The sequence below is a fragment of the Quercus lobata genome, chromosome 10 (assembly GCF_001633185.2).
Source record: "Quercus lobata isolate SW786 chromosome 10, ValleyOak3.0 Primary Assembly, whole genome shotgun sequence".
In the NCBI taxonomy this organism is placed as follows: Eukaryota; Viridiplantae; Streptophyta; class Magnoliopsida; order Fagales; family Fagaceae; genus Quercus; species Quercus lobata.
Window position 1 is genome coordinate 11600659 of NC_044913.1, and position 16012 is coordinate 11616670.

A 16012-nucleotide genomic window follows, 5' to 3' on the forward strand; every position below is an offset into this window, starting at 1 on the left:
GACAAGTGGTAGTTTATCATGTTATTGGAGCAAGTGATCTTGAGTTGAAAGCTTGTCTCCACTTTACCTCTAATTTAAAAAATTAAAAATTCTACGTGCTAGACCCCACATATTAAGGGAGTTTGGGCCTACACGTGAGGGATAGTATTAGAATAAAAGTTAAATGATTAAATTTACTATTTCCTATTAGTTTAAACTTTTGGAACAAGCTGAATTTTACATTTCCTGTCAAAATGAGGAAATTCTTTTAAAGATCAAGGTAACTTCTAGTTTAAACTTTTGAGATGGTTTGGTCATATCTAGAGAATAGCAATTAATGCACCAGCTAGAAGAAGTGAATTGATTCAAGTTAATGGAATGAAAAAAGGTCGAAGAAGAACAAAAATAACATAAATAGAAGTAGTAAAAAAAGGATGTGTCAATTAAGGAAGTAACAGAGAGTAAGACTTTGGATTGAATGGAATGGTGGAAAAGAATACATGTGGCCAACCCTTACTAGTTTGTTGAGGATCCATGTTTGAGCCCAAAGTGTCTGGACTAAGGCTTGGTTATTTTTGTTGAAGGTTATTTATTAGAATTTCATTTTTTTTTTTTTTTTTGTAATGCTTAAGAAAACCCTAAGAAAAAAAACTCTGGCCCCACCATTGAGTAAATCTGGCCCTACATTAAAACCTTAATTTAAAATCCTGAAAAGGCATAAATGGTCAAAACAATAATCTACTATATATCAGCTGACTTCCATGGACTCTTATTGGATTAAAAGGACTTCTTAAACTTAGTAGGGTTTATGAGCTAGTTTAGGGCATTGACAATGGAAAATTCTTCTCCATCCAGCCCAATGGTACATCATCACTAATTTCCACGTGCATCTCTCCATGAGAGGTTCATTATGCAAATGCTGATTTGTTCTGATCTATATTATAGTTGATAAAAAACTAATTTATATTTCTTGTTAGTCAGGACTGAGTGAATTTTTTAAAGATTCTTTAGTTATAATTTGTTGTCTGGCTTCTTTGATATTTGTAGGTATCTATTGTCAGCCACATTCTGTCTCTAGCCTCTTGTGCATCAGATCCTCCGGTCCCTTTATTTTCCAAGGATACCATTGTGCATGCGGTTCAAACAGTTGTTGATGGTTTTTTGGAAATGTGCCTTGCCTTTCTACACTCTTTGATTTCTTTGTGTTCCTTCGTGGAGCCTTATATTCATATTTGTTCTTACTGGACTCATGCAGGGAGGACAATCCTATAACTGCTGGTGTTGTCGATAAGATAAACATTTTTCGCCCAGATAGAGTTTTCATGGTGATGTTGCATTTTCATCTAATATGCTTTTCTGTTTCTGTGTTTCTGAAAATTTTCATGCAAATTCCAGGTCTCTTTCTTATTTCTTAGAGTTTCCCTGCATTGTGCAGTTTATAGTAGAAATGCATTATAAAATAGCAGCAGCTGTTCATCATAGGCATAAATGTCATCGGTTGGCCGGAATTGAAGTTATTATAAATATTCTCGGGCACAGAGCTGCTGTTTCAAGTACTTCCAAGTGAGTTTACATTGAAAAGCTTTATGTTTTAGTTGTTAATGTGAAGTACTTAGAATTTGCCCATTAGTATCTATTTTGGTCTGTTAAGCTGTGGTTGAGGTGCACAGGAAGCGGAGCTGTTGTTTAAGGCCTCATATGTTTAAAATCCCCTTTCAAAAAGTCTTCTCAGATGTTGTGGGGCCTAGAGGTTTGGATTTAGGCTTCAAAAGATTTTATTTTACTAGCTCTGTTCAAGTAGATTTGAAGTCAGCTTGCAGCTGCTTTTGTTGTCTTTTCTTCTCTCTTCTTTCTTCTATGTTTTATAATTACTTTGTCTCCCCCCCCTCTTTTTTTTTTGAACTTGTTCTCCAAGTTTCAATTATTAGCGAGGGTATTAGACTTCACCTTGTGGGAGAAAGAATTAACTTCCTTCTTTGGATTTAGCTTCTATGATTAATTAGAAAAGGTCAAGAGGATGATCACTTGCTGGATGTTCTTAATGTAATTTGTGATGGTTGCTTTCTGGTTGGCTTAAAAATATTTCAGATTTTCTAGGTCGGGGAGTGCTTCACTATTTTTTTCTTTATGATTGGTGGATATTATATTTTCACTTAATGCTGTGAATTTTTACAGTGTTGTTGTTTGAAAATTGGGCTATTAATTAATTTTCATGTTATACAGTGCTAATTTTGTTCAGTTATGTCACATTGCAGTTAATATGACTTCTCATTTAGATTTTCTAATGTTGAATTTATGCAGTTATCTTTTCAACTTAATTGGGCAATTCATTAGTTCTCATGCTTTACAAGACCAATGCTGTGGTATCATTTCCGCATTACTGAGGACTTTTAAAAGTAACCCATCCGAGGAAATGATCAGTGTGCTGGGTGAACAACTTCAGGTATATGTCATATATTGATCATAAGATCTTTAGTAGTTTGCCCTTTTTCTCAGTCAAAAGTTACTGCTCTCCTTTGATTGTGTGTTGCAGTTTTTGGTGTCAAAATTGGTGGCTTGTTGCATTCCATCAGAAGCTAATGGGGAGGATTCTGGAACTAGATCGTCTCAAGTTTTATCTTTGTTACTCCAGCTAACTGTAGATTCTGATCCAGCCTTTTATGATTACATCAGAGTAAGGTTTTTAGAAGCAGATTTATTTCATTTGTAATTAAGTCTTGAATTCAATTTAGTTGAAATATTGTCTGAAAATTGACAAAGATATCTTTATGGCAGGAATTGGAACCATTCCCTGAAATAGATATCTTTGATAAAATACGAAAGTTCCATCAGGAATTATGCCGTGCCTACTCTCCAAGAGACCACTTATTGAAGGTAGAATGTGTTCAGCTTTTAAAAGGTTTACATTGGTGTTCAAGTAATTAGATATTGTTCACACCTTGTTTTCACTTTTTTTCCCCTTCTATTGGTCCCATTTTCAGTTTGTGAAGAGATCTTCCTATCTTCCACCGAGGTTACTTTTGTGGAGGTGATTTTCCTATTTACCATTATTGTCTGTACTCATGAAGGACATCAAATCTGAAGTTATAAAATGATATTGCTTTAAATGTTCAAAATAAGGAATAGAATTGCATAGTATTAACTTTCTTTTTTGGTGAAGAGTATCAACTTTTGATGTACTAGAAAGTTGGTTTGATTGCCTATTATTAAATTATTCAATTTGCAATGTTCTAGTTCTGTTAATTGAAAACTTGTGATCTTACATGGCTTGTGAGATCCTTTATAAACTTGGTATATTCTTGCAGTCTCCAAGCACTGCACAAGAAGTTACTCATGGGTGAAACTTGTCTGAGTGGAAAGAATTCAGAAGATCTTGTGACAGATAGATATTGGAATGGTGACCATGAGATAGTGCATGCAGTCTGGACTCTTGTCCGTATGTGTGGTTCAGATGATGCTGATAGTGTTAGAGCATTGGCTTCGGATTTCATTTCTAGGGTATCATTATTAGATAGTTTCACTTCATATTTTTTTATTACAGGTTCATGTAATTGGGCTTGTGACATAATCTCTGTTGATTGACTGCAGGTTGGTATTGGGGACCCACATTGTGTTGTTTTCCATTTGCCTGGAGATTCTAGTCACATTCATGTTTGCCAACCAATTAATCATGACACTGCTACAGGAATCAACTTTCACATGTTTACTGGCATATCTGATGAACTTTTAATGGCTATTTTGAAACTTCTGAAAAAGTACCTGATGGATGATTCTGTTAAAATAATTGATATGACATCACAAGCTCTTCGGGTGAGTGATAGACATAACTACATAGTTTTGTGCGCTATGTTTGCTTCCCCCCCCCTCCCTCTCTCTCTCTCAACTTGCTTGATACCTGGTCTCTGATTTGGTTGTATAATACAAAATTCATTAAAACAATAGATAAATCATTTTTTTTTTGGGGGGGTGGGGGGGAGTTTTTAACTTATTATTTTGAAGGCTTGTGGTAAGGTATAAAATAATATCTTCATTAGCTATTCGATTAACAAAATCATGTTTGTTTGTTTAAATCTCAATGAAATTTAGTTTCAAAATTTTTAAGATGATACAGTCCTTTTTCCTCTGTTGTCTTGGTACATGGAGCAAGAGAGGATATAAGTTTGACTGGAGGGTTTCACGGTATTTGTTTTGCACAGGAAGTCATTTTTGGATGTAAAAATAACTAAATGTTCTACAGGGTGTAACTTGATCCTTAACGGGACAACCAATCCCAGGTGAAGGTGTGATGTTTGGCAAGTTAGCCTGCACCTTATGATTAATATATTTTTATGTCTCTTGGTGTCTGTTCTTTATCTTTTGCAGATATTACTTGGTTTAAGAAAAGTGATGATGGAAATGGAAAGGTTTAAAATATGGTTACTACTCTTAAATGCATAGTCAAAATGTTAGCCATTAAGACTAGAGTTGTTGAAGGGCTACAAGACAAAACAACTACAAAGAGAACTGTAATTGTAAATCATTGTAAAATGTACAGACCAATGGAGTTTTAGTTCATCATCCACTTTCTTAACATAAGGAACATTGTAAAAGCTAATGGATTGTTTGTAGTTGATCAATTGATTAATTATAGATGAAAATTGTCAACAGAAAAACTCATTGGAAAAGTTTAGATTAGAGTGTTACAATGTTGATGAGAGTAATAATTGAGGGATTTAGATTGGGGGAAATGAAATGCAAGGACTTGGAGATTCATGGAAAGTATCGGAGAGCTTATCAAGATGGGAATAAGGCAGAGGACATAAGTTATTCTAAAAAAGATGAAGAAATTTCTGGTAAGGATATGCCTTTAGGACTGCATTGAGGCATGATATGATTTTCAATTATATCATTATTGTTCAAAAATTTGGAATAGTTATGAGAAAGACTAGAAAATAGTAAATTTTTTTGATTAGTAATGAAACTTCATTGAAAAGAACTGAAAAACAACAAGCAAGCCTTCATGTACACAGGTAGTATACTAGGGACAGGAAACAACAGAAAGTACAAAGATTTAAAAATTCTATAAGAGAAGAGAAAGAATGACCACTCATCATATACATCTAATCATACAAAGAACAAAAGAAAAAACGCTGCACATCCAACAGAGTGTTCCTCCTTTCAAAAGTGCATTGATTCCACTCTCCCTAAATTGCCCACATAATTATTTAGAAAAAAAAGTTGGGTTCCCTTAGTTGAAATACTTACCTACATGCTATTGTATGACGATATAAGATTTTGACAAAGTGATCTCCTGCTGCATACTCCTTAAGGTTTGTGGTAGCTGTCATGTTATTTTTTTTCCGTTTCTAGACTTTGAAGCTCATGACAGTTGAATGTATATGTGGGAAATCTAGTTTTAGGACCTGTGTTCAAAATGTTTTGTTTGAGAATTAACTTTGCATGTATGCCTTTTGTTCATAATCTTATTTTGTTACTAACAGTGCTTCATATAAAGGTGTTTATTTTGCAAGATTGACTTTGTTCCTGTTGAATTGTCTTCTAGTGTTTATTTTGTTACTAACAGTGTATTTATGTGTTTATGATTGTTTCTTCGCCTAAACCAGGGAATTCTTTCAACTGAAAGTGGTCAAAGAGCTTTAATGTCATTTGATTCTTATGAGAGGTCTCTTATTGAGGCAAGTATTCTTCTATTTTAAATTTCTATTTTTTAATATTATTTTTTTCAAGCCATAAAATGCTATAAAATCATTTTGGCAATATGGTAAAAAGGTTCTTGTTTTGGCTTAAAGGCTTCAAATCTTATTGTTAGGGTATCAGTAACAGCTTCCTCAGCGTCACTACTTTTATCACTGATTCATATTGAATTTTCCACGTTAAAGATGAGTCAAAGTTATTTTTAGGGACTTTCAGTGGTTAGGAATTAGATGCAATGTGGTGGGGTTTGGAATCAAATTTGTATGAGATTTTTGTGAAATATTATTTTGATTACAGAGGAAAACCAAAAGATGATGAATCAACCATGTTGGAACCTAGTGCGCAAATTAACTTTTACTTTCAACATTTTGTGAAAATTGAAAATTCATGTATATTTGGTCGTCTTGCAGGTTCACTCAAAAGGAATAAACATCGATCTAGTGGAAAAGTTCCTTTTGGATCTGGAAAGGAAGTTCAAAGGTACACGGTGCTATATTTTGAAGCTTATTTGTATTTCTGATGTGATTTTTTGCATGTGATGCTTTTTCCTTATGGAAGTGTTTTTGGTAATTTTTTTAATGTGTAATTACATGGTGTTGTCAGCTCTTACTCATTATAGTCAACGTTTTTCTTTCTCTTAGGATAGGTGGATGAATGATTCTTTTTTCAGTTGCTTTTTGGTTGTTTCTTTTCAATAGCCTGTTAACCATGTGCTTTATATTTTCCAGTGAACCTCTGTTACACCCTCCGCCCCTTAGAAACTTATTAGAAGTTTTCTTCTCTGTCTTCACTCCTCTTTTTTGTCCATCTCCTTTCTACTCTATTTTAATTCCTCTTATGGTCTCTTTATTGAGACTACAGAAAATGATTGTTCTTTGATCCTTTATTTTGGCCTTGAATCGTTGGTTTTAAACTTGCATTACCTGTATTTTCCTATCAAAACACACATATTCATATGTACTATGTATATGTGGAGTCCAAATGTAGGAGTAGCCTTTAAAATTACACGACAAATTGTTGCATAACCATGTCTCTGGTGCAACGAAGTAAAAAGGATTTGAAGAGATCTAAATATAATAGTTGACAAGTGATGTTCAGGATTATCAATTTGGAATGGATATAATGTCATCCAACAAGTGTTTGAGTAAGGATGATAACTATCTTGTATTTATTAATCATGTAGCCCAGCTTTGCAGGCCCTTATTTAATTATCATAATTCTACCATCTGTTTTTATTGGAACTGTAAGTGCCTCAGTATTTCACAACTATCATCTGAATTTAAAAAAAAAAAAACTAGAACTAGGCTAATTTATGCCTTCAGTTTGGTATAATTCACATTCTGATTTTATTTCCTTGGTACATTTTAGTTTATCCTCTGGAGTATAGATCTCCCCTTCTTTTTTTGATGATTAGTGCATTGAATATTCACTAATATGATTGTATTTATATTATCAGCTGGAGCAATTTCGTTGGAGAAATCTACTGCATGGGTGACACAGGGTAAAACCTTTGAGATGTGGATTTGTCCACTTGTGTATGCACTAATTGGATATTGCAATGATGTGATTCTAAGGTATTGTATTTATACTTCCTAGAGATATCCTGCGAGTCCTAAACCAAATTCTTTTTACTGGTATTCATTATGGTTGCCTCATATTTTGGTTAATTAGGTTCAATTTTTGTATGCAGATTATGTCAGGAAATTGTGTTGTTGAAAGCTGAGGTTGCTGAGCTTCTATTACCAAGTGTTATTGTCAATCTGGCTGGTAGGAACGATTTGGAAGCTGGTCTTCACAAAACTATCTCCTTGCAGGTTGTATTCTTGAGCTCTTTTGGTTGGTTTCTTGTTATAAGTTTTTGAAGTTTATTTTACTTTTAAAATCAGTGGAATATTTAGACATTTTCTGTTTAAAACCGATCACTCTTTGGGAGGCAATAACTCAGGGAGTGTCTGTGGAAAGAATTGTCACTTGTTTCTTGTTTGTGGGCTATGCCTTTTCTTGTTCTCAAATAAAATGGGAAGATATCATGAGGTGAGTGTAAGGTCAACCATGCTCTATAATTCCAACTGCTTTCTGAAGCAGCTCTGAAAGGAGGATTTTGACAAGGACAAGTGATATCCAAACAGAGATAAAAGATTAAGAATTTAACATAATCCTTGTATATTGGATGTGGAACCATTTGAGGACAATATGCAAATACTTTATGCATGAGAAACAAAGGTACACTGCACTAGGTTGTACTGGCCCTTGTAACTGTTTGCAAGTAGCTGGGTATTGGCTTTGTGGTTGAGTTGTTCACTGACAAATGTGCATCAGCATCATTACAATTAAGCTTAACGTAATTATAGTCTGATGTGCCATTCTGCTATATCTTTTGCATTGTTGCTCTCACAAAGTTGCTTTTTAACTTGGTTTCACTTGCAGTTGCAGGAACATATATTCACAGAGTCTAATAAGTTGATCAAATCAATTCAAGTTTTCTTGAATGCCCTTAATGAACTCCGATTATGTCATGTCATGGAAAGATCTTCTCTGCCACCAAAGAGGGAAAGTTCTAAGGTGAATTTGTTAAACTATCCTTGAGTTGTTTGTATTTGATGCTCCTTGAGTTCTTGGATTTTCTCAGATTGTTAAATTTTAAATTCAGTAAATAAATAAAATATTGTCCTCTACATCCATCAATTCCCACTTAATTCATGACTTTGTGATGCATTTGTTTGTGCTAAATATATATAGCTTTATTTATTAAATTTGCTTTGGGTTATCAGAAATATATGAAGGAAAAAGATAAGAAGAGGTTTTTTATTTTGTTGATGCTATGATTGTTGAGAGAGAGTTTTGAGGAAAATAAGTATAGATAAAGTTGGGACAAAGTTTCCTGATTTTGGTCTTTACATTGCTTTTGACGGGATGAGGCTTTGCTTATATGGTTTTGTATAAATTAATTGTCATAAGACAAACAAATTAATTCCGTCAATCATTAGCTGTCAAAGTTTTTATGGGTCATTACTTAGTGCTCGTTCAGCCAAGTGGGGTGTTAGAAGGGGTGAGCCAGTCCTATTTTCTTTGTCTTACACACACGCGCACACACAGATATAAACGCATTCACAATGTATTTGCCTTCAAGAGTTTAATCTGCATATTTGTGCTTGATAGACTGATGTTTTGAACACTAAAAAACTAGGACACAGAAATTAATTAATTAATATTTATTTTTAGGCAAAATGTTTGTAAAACTATCTAAAATTAATTTAAAAGTAGTAATAAATACCAAAGAAGTATAATGATACCCATAAAATGCTGTTTAAAGTACAAAACAAGAGTTCAAATTAAAAAAAAATTAAGTAATTACACAATCATAACCAAACCAAATCTCTATCATAATTTTTTTTTTTTTTTAAAAAAAAAAAATTATTACCACAATAGTTCCAAAACAATTTTAATTAAAAAGTCCAAACCAAATAAAATCTCTCCTCTCACAAGTCACTACCTGGCAACTAGTCTTCCACCTTTGAAAACCAAAAAAGAAAACAGCTTAGTCTGAGAAAAGAGAATGGAGGAGTGTGAATAAGAGTGGGAAAGTCCAAAAATTAACTGTGGGTCACTGGTCCCCAAAGAGGTGGGTTAGGCTTTGATGGATTGTTGGTCACCAATCTGATGGTTGATCTAAGGTTGGTCGGTTGAGAGAGAGAGGGAGAGAGAGAGAGAAGCTTGTGCTAAAACCCTCAATAGATGATGGAGGTGGTGCTAGGTTAGCAAACCTGTCGCCAAATCTGGCCTTCTTCTTCCCCCTTTTTTTTGCATAGTTTCATTTGTTAAAGTATTGGATTTATATTGATGTAATGGCCCAAGAGGTCCAATTATGTTATAAGCCCATGTTGTGCTATCCCTAGCTTCTAGTCTCTATATATACCCTATTAAGGGTTTTTACTGTAATTGATGACTTTAGTATATGGTAAAGATGTAGCCACTAGGGCTTTATTTCATGGATGTACCAAGTAATCTCTTGTGTTCTTCTCTCTTTCTTGCTTCAGCTTTTATTCTCGTCTTTAACAACATCCAATTTGTGTTGTAAGCGTTTCCTATTTGTGTTACAAAAGTGTCCACATTAAAAAAAGAATTATTTTTGCTTCAAAAAAAGAGATGCTCGTGGGAGATGCATGTGTTAGGCTATGTTAAGCCTGGTTTGTGTTCAATTCGGTTTTGACCAGACTTGACTTGGAAACTTTATGATTTTAAAAGTGTTTTTTATGAGACTTAGTTCATGAAGTGGAGGCTTGTCTTTGGCTTATATATATTGTCGCTTCAAAATTAGGGTTTGATGTTTTGTAAGCTACCTCTGTATTATTCTTTCTTGACATAATGAAAATCGCTGCAACTCATGGATGTAGCCCTAGTGGTGAACCATGTAAATCTTTTTCTTGTGTGATTGTTCTTTGCGTTCTCTATTTTTGCTTCTCATAGGTTTTGGGAATTAGAGCCATTCCCTTCAACATGTAGTTGTGGCTGTGTCGGACTCATGTTGGACACTGACATTTTTCTTATTTTGGCATGTCTATGCTTTATAGATTGCTTTAAATGTTGGTATATGAGACTCCTTAGGTTTCTCCAATTATATTCAACTCATATGGTTGAGTTGTGAAATGTGAGATATTATAGGTAAAAAAGAGAAAAAGAAAGAAGAATGGAGATAGGGAAAGGTTTGAGAAAAGATTTAGGCTACTCCAATCAACCCTTCACCTTAGCACATATTTATATTAAGGTTTATGACATGATTACAAGAATACCCTTGTTAAATTACTGATTCTCTCAAAAGCTTAAGATGATAGGAAATGATGAATTTAATCATTTAACCATAATTCTGATCCCCTCTCACTTGTGGGCCTAAACTTCTCCTCAATAAGTAGGGCTCAACATGTGGGATTTTCATAATGTTTTAAATGGGAGATAAAGTGAAGAGTGAAGATAAGGATCGAACTTAGGATCTCCTGCTCTGGTGCCAGGTTAAATTACTAATACTCTCAAAAGTTTAGGTTGTTATGAAATAGTAAATTTAATCATTTAACCATAATTTTAATAACCTTTATTAACATGCTAATATAAATAAATAGCAAGAATCAACTCTTAACACTCACCTCAAGGTGGAGAATATAGACCAAACATGCCTAGCTTGAAAGGCAATGGCAGAAAGGAGTTACAAGCTAATGAATTTGAGAGATTATCACCTAATAGTGTGTTTGGATGGAGGGTGGGGAGTAGAGAGAAGGGGATGGGGAGTCTTTGATTGACCTTGTTTGGATTTTTTTTATGGGGAGTGGATTCAGAGGGGTAAGATACACCCGAACCCCTCATTTTTAATTCTTTAGAGTCAGGGGAATTTGGAAGGGGAGAGATTCTACTTGTATTAAAATTTTTCTATGGACCTTTATGATGTCAATTTATATATGTTTCTTTAAATTAAGAAAGAGCATGGTGTAATTGTCAATTTATATGATGTATTATCATTTCTTCTCCTTCCCATTTTACTTTTTAAAACATCCAAACAAAAGGGAGGGGTATCTATTCCCCTCCCCATTTATAATTTTTAAAACATCCAAACAAGGAGAAGGGAGAAATATGAGATACAAAGTTCAGTTGTCAAATATGAGAGAGAGAGAGAGAGAGAGAGAGAGAGAGAGAGAGAGAGAGAGAAGGTTTAGCTACTCCAAGCAGTCCTTCACCTCATCACATATCTATAATAGGGTTTATGGAATGATTATAAGAATACATTATTGACATGTTAATATAAAAATAATAATAAGTAACTCTAACACATATATTGATGCTGTTACCTACAAAAACTCTTTACTTCAAATAAAAAAAATACTAATGTGTTCACAAATCCTTAACAAATTTTTTTAATCTCATGAATTCAGCTTGTATCATTTGGGTCAGTCGTGATAATCTTCCCATTGAGTGTTAATTACACTAGTTTAGCCAGTGCATGGTTTATTTGGAGTTCTTTTTGATGACCCCACTGCCCCCTCCCAAAAAATAATATACTGCTTTGTTCTGCAGTCTGCAAAGCCTTCAAGTTATAGCTCAAAATCCCGTTCCACCACAGTAAAGGCCAGAGATTTAGTTACTACATCAAGTGCAGTAGAAATGGCAACATCTTTATGGGACAAGGTATTATCTACATACACACAAAACTTATAAATTTGTGTTCATATTATGTTGTAATATTTGGCTTATAACATCATGAAAATTGGATTTAGTTATTTATCAAAAAAGAAAATTTGAATTTAATGCGATTTAGTCTTTTACGGAGATCATGATATGTGACAGTTTTTTACTCCATTTTACTTTTTTCTAACATGTTACATTTATTCCCAGGTTTATTGGCTTTGCATTGATTATCTTCGTGTAGCTAAATCAGCAGTTGTGAGTATCGAAGTTTGCTTCTTATTCTTTTGTTTTCAATTTTGCTGCCCCAATCCATTTACTTCTTTAGCATTTATTTGACAGTTTCTGTGACATGGATTGTTTACTTTATAGATCTGCGGTTCATATTTTACTTCTATGATGTATGTTGAGTATTGGTGTGAAGAGCATTTCAACAGCCTCATACTGGGGAGCCCAGATTTCTCCCATAATGAAATGGTAAGTCTCATGGAGATACTGTGTGTCATACCCATTTTAGATATAGAGGTTTTTTTTTTTTTTTTTTTTTTTTGCTATTCAGGATCATGTTTATGGTCCAATTTGTTGTAGAAAAATAGACAGCCACCAAGGATCCATGTAATCTTCAAGTACATTTGAACTTTTCTTATTTCTATTGCTCCTCTGCATTCTTGAAGATTCTCATAATTCCAGTCTTTTTTGTTTTTATGGGTCTTCTTGATCACCAGTTACCACTTCATGTTGAAATACTAGTCTCAGCAGTCACTCAAATCAATGAACCTGACAGCTTGTATGGGATCATCCAGTCACACAAGGTTAGTCTATATTATTTACCTTTCTAAATGTCCTTACGACCCATTATCAGCATCTTTTGTGCCCTAGTGCTTATTATTTGTGTAGTGCTACCTTTTGTGCTGTGCTTAGGAGGATTTTTTGTGTACCTCTCTGTCCCCACTCCCAAAAAACAAAACCCTCCCTAAACAACCCAAAAGGAGAAGGGGGGGGGGGGGGAGGGTGGAGGACAAACAGAACAAAAAAGAGATAAAGGGAAAATGGGAGAAAAGGTCTAATAGTACAACCCTTTGCTGTCCCTGATATGGAAATAAATGGCAAATGGTGCAAATCAGTAATTTTTTTGGCCCCTGCTTAGATGTATTGTTTACTATGCCTGGTTAGATTCTTTTTTATTTATTTTTGTATATGTGTATGCATGTATGTATATTAACAAGGGTAATCTTCGTGTATGTTACCATGCTGTTTGGAATTTGAACTTCTGTCTGGGTGCTGTACACTGAATAGTCTACACGGATGTGACTCCATATTTCTTTTTAGTGACCTATGGGCCACCCCTTTGATGTATTGACTGCATCCTTGTTTTTGAGTCTGATTTATCTAGTTAATTCCGACCTGCTGTTTCTATTCGTTGGATTCTCAAACTACTTTTGGGTAACAGACTCTACCACTCTTCATGTGGTGGCGTTTAATGCTCACCCAGCCAAAACTTTATGATAATTTAAAATTGTCTTTGTTTTATGGGTTTGACACCTCTCCACTGATTGGATCCTCCATTTAGTTGGTTTGTCAATTAGCGAGTTGAACTGCCAAAGTGTATATACATCACTTAATTGGTAGATTTGGTCAAACATTGTGCGATTGAAGTCATTCAATCTAACTGAGCTTTTGTGGATCTAATGCTCAATTTGATGACTTGATTTAATTTACACTACTAAATGGCCAAACTTCAGTAGCAATTGTAATGGCAAACTCATATAACTTTCATCAGTTCTTCTGGATGATGCTTAGCTGACAGGGACCAAAACATCATCCAAATATAAACTGGTCAATGAAAGTCTGAGCTTGTAACTTTTTTTCTGCTACAATAGTTTGACTCAATATCTGTGTTGGTTTGTAGCTTGTATTTACATTCGCAATATAATTATATTCTCACACTTCTGTACTTTTGTGGCCTTTTGGTAATGGCTTCAAAAGTTGATCTCTCAAATCATTACCTTTGAGCACGAGGGGAACTGGAGCAAGGCCCTTGAATATTATGACTTGCAAGTACGATCAGATGCCTCACTACAAATGGATGGTAGTTCCAGATATTTGTCATTGGAAGAAACTCAACCAACAAATCATCTATCGGTATCCAAATTGGAGGATGAGATGACACACAGGAAACCTTATAAAGGACTGATTAGATCTTTGCAGCAAATTGGCTGTATGCATGTGCTGGACCTATATTGCCAAGGATTGACTTCTGGGAAGGGTCAGTTTCAGCATGATCTGGAATTTGCTGAATTGCAGGTTTGCCTTCTTTGTTTATTTTGTCTTGTTATAAAGCTATGATTAACAATATATGTCACCCATCTTTCTAGTTGTAGTAAGTTATTTGGATAAATTGATGCTAAAATTTCCATTTTCCTCATTTTTGTTTGTAGTATGAGGCTGCATGGCGTGCAGGAAACTGGGATTTCTCTTTACTTAATGTGGGAGCAAATTCTCCATCTTCTAGTCAGCACATAAGAAGTGACCATTTCAATGAAAATTTGCACAGGTAATTTGTTTTGGCCTTTTGTTTAATAGGAGTCTATTGTAAAGTTCTAAATTTTATACCTTACTGGCTGGAATTCGGAGAATTTTTCGTACTGGCCACCCAACTAGTACAAGTAACCCCCTGTTCTATCTTGCCTAAAATACTGGCCCTTAGGTTTCTTATAGCTGTTTCAGCCAAAATATTTGTTTGACACGAAATGAGTTTCAAAGCCACAACAATGTCACCAGCAATTTCATGTCTGAGCCACTGCGCGACATCTTGTTCTGCGCCACTGTCAACCTGTTTGTCTCAATGTTTTATTAGTCTCCGACAAGGCTGCCATATTCAGGAGATCTTAGCCTCAATTTTTCTATTGATTTGAGTTTTGAAACTTTAGGAGCAGTCTGTAGATGAAGCGAATGCCGGCAATGGTGGTGGAGTGTGGCATGTGAAGTAATCTGAAAGTGAATGTGGGGGGTTAATGAATGGTTGGGATCAGTTATGCCTTCATCGTATATTGAATTTACCTTTGGAATCTTGAAGGATCTAGACTCTAAAATTGTGGGAAGTGGACCATAACGTTTCACTATGACTTATTTTCATTTTAATTTTACTTTCTTTGGAGTTTGGACCTTGGAAAATGAGTCATGCGATGGACTTGTTATATTGTTCTTTAGCAAGGTCTTGAGCCAAAGTAGAACTACTAGTCCAACTCAAACATGGCTTATGGTTTTTTTTTTCTTTTTTTCTCTCCAAATCACCTTTTTAAGAGATTAATCCCAAAAAGTACAAACAAAATAATATTTATAAATTAAATTAAGGTTTTGATAAATAAAATAATCTTATTCAACAAGAGAAAAAGAAGAAGAAAAGAAATTAAGGTATATTTAGTTTGGTTTTGTATTTTTACAAATACACACACATATTAGCAATAATCTTGAAACAGTATAGTGGTACACACCAATACCAGAACATTTCATTCTAGTGGCCAACTTGAAAGAACCACCAATATGGTATTTATGACATTGGTGTATTTTAAACATTTCAATAATAAATTTCTTGATTTGAAATGAATACTCTTGATATATAATAGCAAAGAAACCATTTCCCCCTTTAATACATAGCCAAAATTGAGAAATCATTTGAACTATGCTGCATCAAGTCACACTTTACCATAGGTTACTAATTACAAAGTATAAAAGAAGGCTAATAAGTAGCTCATGATTCTAACCTCACATCACACCTAGGAGTATAATTTTTAATGTTTTTCACCCATAGATATTTCATATTATGTAGGAAATGTGAATGTATATTTAGTGCACTTAATAGGGTAGCAAGAAAAGTACGTATTTTCATCAAATTGTTGCTAATGCAATCTTTTTTATTCTACAAATTAGTTGCTTGAGGGCATTGCAGGAGGGAGATTTTGATGAATTTCATAGAAAACTGAAAGATTCAAAGCAGGTAATATTCATCAACATTTAATATCCTTAAACCAGCAATTGGACTTTATGTAATCAACTTATGTTTCATTTGTTTTAGGAGCTTGTGTTGTCTGTTTCTCGTGCAAGTGAAGAGAGCACTGAATACATCTACTCAACAATAATCAAACTCCAGGTACTTATAATACTTGTATTA

The 16012-nt window shown here is 34.3% G+C and overlaps 1 protein-coding gene across 3 annotated transcripts in view; it reads left to right on the forward strand.

Moving 5' to 3' along the window:
• LOC115965445 (serine/threonine-protein kinase ATM) overlaps positions 1-16012 on the forward strand; it is a 57687-nt gene that overhangs the window by 28106 nt on the left and 13569 nt on the right. For all 3 annotated transcript variants that reach the window (XM_031084672.1, XM_031084670.1, XM_031084671.1), the window contains exons 32-53: positions 1027-1148; positions 1235-1304; positions 1415-1542; positions 2281-2422; positions 2513-2653; positions 2755-2853; positions 2961-3007; positions 3285-3477; positions 3568-3789; positions 5583-5654; positions 6084-6153; positions 7130-7247; positions 7364-7487; positions 8101-8235; positions 11734-11844; positions 12052-12099; positions 12214-12318; positions 12567-12653; positions 13828-14145; positions 14280-14395; positions 15772-15838; positions 15917-15991. In XM_031084672.1, the coding sequence (XP_030940532.1) occupies positions 1027-1148; positions 1235-1304; positions 1415-1542; positions 2281-2422; positions 2513-2653; positions 2755-2853; positions 2961-3007; positions 3285-3477; positions 3568-3789; positions 5583-5654; positions 6084-6153; positions 7130-7247; positions 7364-7487; positions 8101-8235; positions 11734-11844; positions 12052-12099; positions 12214-12318; positions 12567-12653; positions 13828-14145; positions 14280-14395; positions 15772-15838; positions 15917-15991 (2610 nt within the window). The remainder of the gene's footprint in view (positions 1-1026; positions 1149-1234; positions 1305-1414; positions 1543-2280; positions 2423-2512; positions 2654-2754; positions 2854-2960; positions 3008-3284; positions 3478-3567; positions 3790-5582; positions 5655-6083; positions 6154-7129; positions 7248-7363; positions 7488-8100; positions 8236-11733; positions 11845-12051; positions 12100-12213; positions 12319-12566; positions 12654-13827; positions 14146-14279; positions 14396-15771; positions 15839-15916; positions 15992-16012) is intronic.